The sequence below is a fragment of the Lathyrus oleraceus genome, chromosome 2, assembly GCF_024323335.1.
Source record: "Lathyrus oleraceus cultivar Zhongwan6 chromosome 2, CAAS_Psat_ZW6_1.0, whole genome shotgun sequence".
NCBI classification, from domain to species: Eukaryota; Viridiplantae; Streptophyta; class Magnoliopsida; order Fabales; family Fabaceae; genus Lathyrus; species Lathyrus oleraceus.
Window position 1 is genome coordinate 311,005,602 of NC_066580.1, and position 10,267 is coordinate 311,015,868.

A 10,267-nucleotide genomic window follows, 5' to 3' on the forward strand; every position below is an offset into this window, starting at 1 on the left:
TCTTCTTGGATTCTCATTACTGTGCTCCACTAGGCCTAAAGAATGAACAACACGCTTCAGCATAGTCTCCAATGTTTCATCCTCGTATGTAGCAAACAATGGTGGTAAGAAATGATCCTTATAAGAACTATATATAATACAAAGTATTGAGTTTGATTCTACTGATAAAATATATAGCGCTAGGTGATCTTTGCTTCGTCTAGCCAGCTGTATGTATGTGTCTTGAGATTTTCACCACCCTATAAGACAATAAAGAAAGTTTCTGTTTTGCTGAAGTCTTTAGAGTGAGAACAAAAGTTTTCCTTGACAAGAAAGCATCCAATCTTCCTCAAACTTAACGTCATGGCTTGATGTTGTGTCAACTTTCTGTTACATTCTTTTGTTTATTAATTTAAGGTTGTTTCACACATGTAAATGAAGACAAAATGGAAATTGTCTTTCTGTATTTCTACTACTCATAATACATAACAAATATAAAAATTGTTGCACTGGTAAAGTAATAAACACGTTCCATTCATCATGTAATAGCTCTTCCTTATGATTAAAAGTTCTAAATCCATGGAAAAAAATATCAGATTGACAATGAAGAGTCTCAATCATGGGCAAGTGGTATTTCTTTCAATTCAATATAGTTTGAGCATAAAACACTACATTTACACCTAATATTACGAAACAGACTATATTGGTCACTCTACTAGAATGACAAGTATTAGCATTTTGACTATGAATACCCCCTCCAATTGACCAAACATATATTTTCTTACAGTTACAGGTGAAAGTTGCCACACGCACAAAAATTGTGAGGCCGGACGAACATTTACTTTAATGAATATTGTTTCCCTTGTCAAAACCTTACCACAAGTTTTGTGCTTTTGCATCTGCCTGAAATGAGAACTTGTTGGTGTGATATCCTCCCTGTGCATTTTGAACCAAAATTCATGCAGCTTCATTCTTTGCTGAACTTTTATCAAACTTTTCGTATAATAATATGAATACATGGGTCAGCAATAAAAAAATTGTTGTGTGACCCACTTGAATATCTGCTATGGAAACAAAGATCACTCCATGGAATCAGCCTGTTTTCTAGTTAACCGAGCATATAAACCGTCTTTCAAGAGAAGTTCCCTGTGACTTCCATTCTGAGAGGCAGATGTTGGTCACAAACATGTTTCAGATTAAGGCAAAAAAAGGATAATAGAAAAGTAAACTTTAAAAAAAAATGTTTTTCATATTAAGTCCAAAGAGTTTGTGAGACTATTTAGAAGGGCTTATGGAAACAACTTGTGACATGCCCGTTGTTAAGAGTCTAACATCAAATGAGAAATGGCCTGAATAATTGCTATAGGTGGCGACACTCATCACCTTGCAAGACAGTTTTGTAAGGTTGATTTAGACTCTACTACAATTCTAAGATGGTACAAGTGGAGGCACTCCTCACCTTACAAGCTGGCTTTGTAAGGTTTAGTTAGACTTAACCACATTCTAAAACTCGGACTATTTTCAGTTATTTCCATAAGTTCCCGGGATAACTTATGAAAACAGCAGAGTAGTTTATATGAAAACAGTTTGACTTTATTTTATCTTGTTTCCAAAATAAATATACACAAGCCCTTATATATGATAAATGTATATGCTATAAGTGCTTAATCAAACTACTTATCCAAACTGGACCGATGAGGGCAACTTCCCTTGAGAAATATGACTGCTCAAACTAAGCTGTCTATTCATAACCCGCAATAGTGATTGTGCTTATGGTCCTATAAGCTCGAGGAGTCAAATTTTAATTTAAAATAACAGACAGAGAAGTTAAACATTGGGCTCGAACAATGTAGCACCGACACCTCTGAAAAAATGTGTCTGTGTCTGTGTCGGACACCTGCACCGACACTTGTGATTAGGTTTAATTTATTCATTTTTTCAAATTATTACTGGTGTCACCATGTCAGGGTCGGGTAGTGTTCGGACACCCCGCTTCATAGGGCTCGAGTTTTCAGGTAGCTTTACAATGAATAAAAAAAGGCGATGAAAATATCAAGGATAATAAGGTTTAAAAAGGAATATCAGTAAGAATAATTAGGGCATTGAAAAGAAATCAACAAATCACCAACCTCAACAATTTGACCCCTATCCATAACCACAATCCTGTCAGCAGCTTGTATGGTAGAAAGCCTGTAAAAGTAGATCATACATTTCAAAACTAATACTGCAATATCACTTAATCGACATTGAACCAAAGTATCACCTGTGTGCAATGACTATGACACTTCTCCTTGATGCAGAATCACTTCTAACAGATCGAAGAACACCCTACATGTAATGGAAACTAAAGCATCGATATCTTCATTATTTATCACACTTATATTTATTGTTTCTAGTTGCCATCTGACTTTTAGTAGTTTTCATTTTCTATAATCTTTCATACCTTCACATTATGTTCACTTTCAGCATCCAATGCACTAGTGGCTTCATCAAGGATCAATATTTTTGGGTCCCTAAGAATAGCCCTAGCAATAGCAATTCGCTGCTTTTGTCCACCACTTAAAAGATCATCATCAACAAGTGTTTCATAACCATTAGGAAGTGCCGAGATAAAGTCATGAGCATAGGCCTGCTTCGCAGCCCACTCAATATCCTCCTGCTTTACATCTCGGGTACATCCATATCTGATGTTTGAGCTAATATCCATCCGGAATAGCTTCGGTTCCTGTACAAAGAAAATTCGGTTATAAGAAAGGAGCTATGTTGGTTCAATGAATTTTTCGTTTTTAGTTTTTTAAGTACCTGTCCCACATATCCGATTCTCTCTCTCCACCACATGACATCCAAGTCTTTATGAGGGACACCATCTATCAAAATCTGCAATAAAACATTTTGTTAATATTCTGCTTATCTTGGCTAGATTCATTTTAGTTAAAACTTAGTTCAATCTCAGCTTTAAGGAGATAAACAAACTCTACCTGACCACTTGTAGGCTCATAGAGACGGAGCAAAAGATTCACCAATGTGCTTTTTCCGCTGCCACTAAGACCGACCTATGCAAAATGAAAAGAACCGGCGGATTAGCCTCTTAGCCATTATGCAGGGAAGGAATGAATTCAAGAGACTCGAAGCAATTTCTTACAATGGCAACCACCTCGCTAGGATTGACAACAAAGCTTACATGTTGCACTACAGAAACCTGTCACAATTGAATTTCACTAATTGAGCTTGTATAACAGACAATGATAAAGAGTACCAAATATACAAGCTGTCAACATTAAAGACTACCAAATATACAAGCTGTCAACAACACTATGAGTCGTATGGAGATGTTATCACTATGAGGCTTACCGTTGGCCTCGAAGGATAGTGAAAAGATACATTTACAAACTCCAAATGCCCCGTTAAACTTTGCAACCTCATTCCTGTAGCAAAAATTACATCCAACCTTCAATATATTTGAATACAACAAAATAAGAACAAAACTGGTGTGGTAGTTCATTTTGCCTATCCTCTGAGCTTCTCTTTTATATTCTTAGTTACATTATATGATACTACATGTAGACAACTAGAGTTTTATATAGGTGATAACTTGGTAAAGCCCAATGAAACATGAAAAGGATTATAATCAATAAGAAGCTTTTTACTAATGAAATAGCTGAATTGAACAGGGCTCTTAAAAATGCTTGCCTTCTGTGATAAATTGGCTGCTAGGCGAGAGATCCATTAAATTGAACACTTTCTCACTAGCTCCAACTGACTGCATCAAATTGGATATATTGTCGCCCACCCACCAGGTTGAATAAATTAACCATTCACTGTATAGTATAAACTTAGTAAGTTTCTCTGCTGTAATATGACCCGCTAGGATAGACATTCCTCCAAATAGCACGGCAATAACCTATAACATTTAAATGTTTCAATAAAAGCAAAAGTCAAATACAAAGGTTTGATTGAACTTAGAAAATTGTTGATTACTAATTCTAGAATATGTTTTATTCAATATGTCGGATTATAAGTTTAAAACAAATAAGTAAATAAAGAGAAAACACGATGATCCATACCTGAGTTGAGTGATAAAGAGTGTTGAAGTTAAAATTCCAAAATCCATATGCAGCACTTTGGCGCAAGCTTATGTCAGCTAATTTTTCCAGCCACAATTTGTACCTGTAGTTAGAGATGGACAATATGCATGAATAGAACAAAAAAGGGGAACAAATGAATGGACAATAAATGTTAGAGTTGCAATAGCATTATCACCTCCCCTGTTCTTCTTCTTCTGTTCCATAAACTCGAACAGTTCTAATAAGAGAGAATGTCTCTTGAGCTACCTACGATTCAATGTTGAGAAAATTGTGACCATGGTGACAATTCATGAAGAAAACAAAACAATTAATTGTAGTGTAAGGCATCGTATTCTACATTATTAGCAGAAGCAGTGACTTCTTGGATCAACCGTGCTGCCTTCTTCTGGTACCTATGCAGAAACATATAATCAAATTAACAGCATTGCTCATATAATTTGCACTAGTCAACTATAAGCTACAAGAAATGCAATATCAAGTATTTAAACAATGAATTTGAAGAAAATCAACCAAGAATTACCTTCCATAACGTAACATGACCGCTGCCAATATGGAGCATATCACCAACGTACATAAACCAAGTGGCCAAGACAAAACCAACAAGTAGATTAATGAACCTCCTCCCTAGGAAAACGGAAAAAAACCAATTAAAGCCTCCATCATGCAGGATAACTTCTATTAGCATTACATATTTCGTAAATAAATAAACCTGAAGGACATTGCGCAATATCAAGTTAAGATCATTTCCAATAACCCTTGAAACTTGCTGACAATCTGCCCCAAGTCTACTTGTCAAATCTCCTACTGTTTCATTGTCAAAAAACGATATATCCTACAATAAGGGCACTATCAAATGAGTTAAACCACACACCAAATAAAAAACTAAATGCAGCAAGAGAGGTCAGTTATTATTAAGTGAAGCAAAACCTGAAGAAGGAGGGAAGAGTATAATGTTTCTCTCATTCTCTTAACCTGCACATATAAAAAAATTGTACAACAAAGCTGAAGAAAACCCTAACACTCAAATTCAATGGGGACAGAAGCCTGAAAATGGTCATTGCTCAAGTACAAAATAGTCTTGGTCTAATAATTATAGTTCTTAGTTTCTTTATGGTTTTCAAGTCCATTTGACATTAATCATCTAGTCATATCCACAAATATTAGTAGAGATGCTCACCAGAATCATGTTCGCAATGCCAAAAAAGCAACCTCGAATCCCACTGAAGCACAGGAAAACTCTTGTCAACTTGTGTCAGGAACCTTACAAGTCACTTGAAGGATAAAAGAGCTTCAAACTAAACAGTACAACTCACTTGAAGAATAAAAGAGTTTCAAACTAAACAGAACTAAAAACATCTTTAAAATGTACTTAACAAGTCAATCATCTGCTATATGATTGATCTAAACAATATAAATAGATACCATTAGAATCTCATAAAACATAAAGCATTATCTACAACTGGAAAAACACACAAATGCAGTGTTTTTGATATATTTGGGTTTTCTGAATTTTACGCAGCCATGCATCTCTCACCATCCCATTAAAACTAGACGCCTTGTGTTTCAAGTGCATATTTTGAATCCAAGTCACCAAGTTGAAACGTGAGTCATCCGATTCCTAGTTGCCTCACAAATTATGAAGCTCGGCCACTAAGTCCATGCCTTCGATATAAAGTGTTAGTGCTACATGGGTTGCAATCGTTTCCCAAATGTAGGGAATTCAAATTAGTGTTTGGACATACTGTGATATCCTTCTTCTTTTTTGTACTAACCCCGGGGTTTCTAGAAGGGGAATCTCCTCTTTTAGTTTAAACAAAATGTATCATTGTCTTCCTTTATACCTTGTCTAATCTACATTTAGTACTAAGCATAGAACTGTTGTCCAGCAAACACAGTCAAAAAGGCAAAGAGTGGTCTTCTTATAACCAATAGAAACTCACACAATAGTGAGTACCAAGGTTCAAAACCCTGGTGATAGCGCCCACCAAGCAATATCTGCTTCGGCCAGTTGAGCTAGGATTACCGGGGTTCAAACCCTGGTGATGGCGTCCACCTAGCAATATCGGCTTCTTCCAGTTGAGCTAGGATTACCGGGGTTCAAACCCTGGTGATAGCGCCCATCTAGCAATATCGGCTTCTGCCAGTTGAACTAGGACTTGTGGACAGAGTGATCTATCTACTTTAGGTAAAGCAAAAAGTGTATCAAAAACTAAAAAAGGCCTAAAGCAAACAGCAATTAAGAAAATGAGAAAATAACAGCCAGAAGAAGGAAGAATGGGATGATATGAGAGTGAAAGGTATAAGGGAGATTCGACCATACAAGATTTTGACCTGCATATTCCAGAAATACCACACAAGAGAATCAACAACCGCACATTCCGATGAAAAACTGTAATATCCCCACCCTGTGCTGAGAATATTGAAGCTGTCAAGAAATGTGGTATAGAAATCTCCGAAACCTGAACAAACAAACAAACCCAAATATCAAAAGTTCGCAAACTCAATCTCATCTAGGCAACACCAAAAAAAAAGGTTACTTACTGCTGCAATGATAAGTGCAGAGAAAGCAGCGAAAATGACCCATCTATCACGAGCAACAAGGTTCCACATTTTACCCAAAGCGTACCACACGGTAACCGGTTGACCGAATATTGAACCATCCACCTCATCGGAGAAGTTCCACCAGGTTCCTCCCGGGAAAATTGAAGGAAGGAACTTAACCAATTCTCGTATTCTGCCGAGAATTTCATCAGAAATACTGGAAGCTTCTGGATTGTTCTGGACGGAGACTTCGTTGATGGACGCCGACTTTAACGGAGAAGGTAAGAGAATGCGGTTGGAGTAGGATAGAGTGATTCGATTTGCTGCGAAATTGAAACGGTTGCTGGAGTAAGCTACGATTAGAGGCTTGATGCGGTTATGTCGATGCTGAGGGGTTGGAGGTGGAGGTAAGTAAGGATGTGTGCCTGTGAGTAGGTGAGGCATGGCGGTGGTAGAGAAGTTTGGAGGAAGAAGAAGATGGGTTTTGGAGATAAGAGGTAGAGGCTGAGAAGAGTGGTTTGTGGTTCATATGAATCAGAAGCACCAATGGAGTGGTTGCGGTTAAGCTTTCAATTCCAATGCTGGATTTTTTTTCTTTGTTCTTCTTTCTCCTACCACACACAATTAATCACATGTGCATGATGAATCATTGTTGTGGATGATTTGGGTTTGGACGTTTGGTTGATAGGAGGCAAAAAAAAAGTACGTTCCCAAATTGCCCTTATATATGTACTCTTGTAAAGTTAAGGAAGTCTTGATTTTAAATTATGTAGAAGGTAATCGCTAAAAAATTACAATGAAGGATAACTCTTAATTTTGTAGGGTTGTCTAACATTTAGGATATACGGAGGGTTGAGAGTTTGTACACATGAGAATAAACGGGAGTTTTGTATGTGTTTTTGAGTGAGTTTTGTGGTCTTTTTTTCTTTCTATAAACGATTGTTTAAAGGAACATGAGTGGAAAGACGGGATTCTTGCTGCAATCGTAGAAGTAGTTATTCATCATATATTAATTGATTGTGTGCGAGCCACGTACCTCATCAGTTGAATCAGTGGAAAATATGATTTGCTTATGGTGGTTAGGCCTAAGCCCAACACGACAAGCAGTTTTGGGGGTCTAGAGTACCCATTCAGTTTGAGCGACTTATGACGTATTGTTGGACGCTCATCCAATATTGGTGCAATTGTCTTGCCTTGTGTTCTTTGAAGTATTCCTCTTAGGGACTGATAAAATCATCATAGTCTACAGTCCCTCAAGCATTAGGTTTTGAAAATGGCAAAGTGATTAATGAGCATGGCTCTAACTATAAGAATAAATTTAGTTTCTACAATGTATCTCAAAGATTTTGATGATAACAAAGGATGAAACAAAAATGGTACCCTAACAAAAAAATTCTAAGTATGCAGAACTCTAATCAAAACAGTCAGATAGACACTCATCAGATACAAAAACAAGCTCTGAGATACCATGTAGATGATACGCAAGCAGAAGCTCTGAGTCTGATCAACGCAAGCGTAAACTAAACAAGAAACATCAGACACTCTGAAGCGAAAGAATGACTCTAGAATTTGAAGCCTTGCGCTATAATGAAAGTAGTGAAAAGAAGCTCTGAAGACAATCAGCAACAAAGCATTTATCCGAAGATACTCCTGCTAAATAGAGACTCTGATGCTCTAACCTTCTGACTCAGAAAGCTTAGTTATGAAGAAACTTACTTATGGAAAGAATCTATTTCAGGAAGAAGTTTATGGCGCCCCAAAAATTGTTTTGGAAAGAACACAAAGATTAATGATATTAATCATCCATCATTACCCAAGATTCTGACATTAACATCCTTCAACGGTCTTCTCATCACTCATATATAAAGGATGGAACGCCTCTCAAAGAAAACCACCTGAAGCGCACGAGAATACAACACTCCATATATATTCATTTTTCATTCTCTCACACGAGCTGCTGCTCTAACGTGTGAACAATCCCTTGCTTTTACCTTGTGTAATTTCTGCTTACCTAGAAGCACTAATCATTACTGTAATTCTATTTATTTATTGAAAAATCTCCTCAGGTGACTTGTGAAGTCTGTAAACTTGAGAGGGCTAAGAGATCCTTATTCTCTTAGACGATTGTTTGTGTAATCTTTCAATATTAATGGATTAAGTCCTTTTTGAAGGCGAAATCACCTTGGTGGGGTGGACTGGAGTAGCTTTGATTTTCAAGCAAACTAGTATAAAATTCAGTGTTGAATTTATTTAGTTCTGTGTGTGTTTCAATTCCAAAAAGTTTTATTCTCTCAAAAATAATTCAACCCCCCCCCTTCTTATTTTTCTCTAACTTCAATTGGTATCAGAGCTTCGACTCTGTTATTGATTTTCTAACCAAACACTTAACAGTGTAGAGAGATCCAGCGTGAGAAAAACATTAGGGCCAACCCCAATGAAAGAGATAGTTACAATGTTAAACCTCCGATCTTTGATGGAGAAAAATTTGATTACTAGAAAGATAGAATCGAAAGTTTCTTTCTGGGTTATGATGATGGTCTACGGGACATGGTTATTATTGGCTACATACCTCCTGTAACTGATGTTGGCGTTTCCATTGCCAGAAACAAGATGACAGATGATCAGAAGCGTGACTTCGAAAACCATCACAAAGCCAGAACAATACTGTTAAATGTCATTTCCTACAATGAATATGAAAAGATCACCAACAGGAAACTGCTAAATAAATACTTGACTCCCTGAGGATGACTCAGGAAGGAAATTCGCAAGTCAAAGAGACAAAGGTTATGGCTCTGATTCAGAAGTATGAAGCCTTCAAGATGGAGGACGGTGAAACTATAGAGGTAATGTTTTCTAGATTTTAAACTTTAATTGCAGGACTCAAGGTTCTAGACAAAGGCTACACAACTGCAGATCATGTCAAAAAGATTATCAGAAGTCTACCAAAGAAGTGGAGACCCATGGTAACAACATTAAAATTGTCTAAGAATCTGAACAACATCAGCCTTAAGGAACTCATTAGTTCCCTCAAAAGTCATGAGATAGAACTTGAGGAAGATGAGCCTAAAAAAAGATCAAATTTGTAGCACTAAAGTCCAGATCTGAGAGACGTAAACCAGAAAGGAATAAAGCCTTCCAAGCTGAATAGGAAGACAATGACGTCTCTGAAAAGGAAGAATATGACGATGAAGAAGAGTTACAAAAACAACTTCCAGAGGCAAATCAAACAAGGAGGTAACATGCTATGAATGTAAGGAAATAGGTCATTACAGAAACGAATGCCCAAAGCTTAAGAAAGAAATCTCTAGAAGAGAAAGTTTCAAGAAAAAATCCTTTAAAGCTAAAAAGGGACTCATGGTAACCTGGGACGACAGTGGATCTAATTCCTTTGAATCAGACTCTGAAGAACAGGAAAATGTTGCATTCATGGCTACCACTTCTGGAAACACATCAGATCGAGAGTTTGATCCTAAAGAGGTATTTTCTGATCTTTCTCGCTCTGACCTTGAATCATGCCTTTCTGAATCTTTGAACTCATATCAGAAACTTTTAACAAAAATTTAAGCACTAAAAAGAGTTCTTGAAGGAACCATCGAAGAATATGATAAGCTTGAGATAACAGTTTCAGAATTAAAAAGTGAAAATCTAACTCTGACAAAAGA

General features: G+C 36.8%; 1 protein-coding gene across 3 annotated transcripts; it reads right to left on the reverse strand.

Annotated features, from left to right (window-relative positions):
* Positions 1–583: 583 nt before the first annotated feature.
* Positions 584–7,299, reverse strand: LOC127119259 (ABC transporter B family member 26, chloroplastic). 3 transcript variants are annotated; one of them, XM_051049459.1, is made up of 18 exons: positions 6,606–7,299; positions 6,396–6,523; positions 5,242–5,284; positions 4,992–5,036; positions 4,774–4,896; positions 4,585–4,688; positions 4,402–4,456; positions 4,240–4,310; positions 4,044–4,146; positions 3,670–3,880; positions 3,331–3,404; positions 3,122–3,178; positions 2,958–3,032; positions 2,782–2,856; positions 2,423–2,704; positions 2,243–2,307; positions 2,109–2,169; positions 584–1,139 (listed from the first exon to the last, which is right to left on the reverse strand). In XM_051049459.1, exons 1-18 carry the CDS (start codon positions 7,047–7,049, stop codon positions 1,059–1,061), a joined length of 2,097 nt encoding a protein of 698 aa, XP_050905416.1. In that variant the 5' UTR covers positions 7,050–7,299; the 3' UTR covers positions 584–1,058. The 3 variants fall into 3 exon arrangements, with proteins under 3 accessions (XP_050905416.1, XP_050905417.1, XP_050905419.1); XM_051049460.1 differs by having other exon boundaries at positions 6,385–6,523; positions 6,606–7,154; XM_051049462.1 differs by lacking the exon at positions 6,606–7,299 and having other exon boundaries at positions 5,242–5,335; positions 6,385–6,523.
* Positions 7,300–10,267: the final 2,968 nt, after the last annotated feature.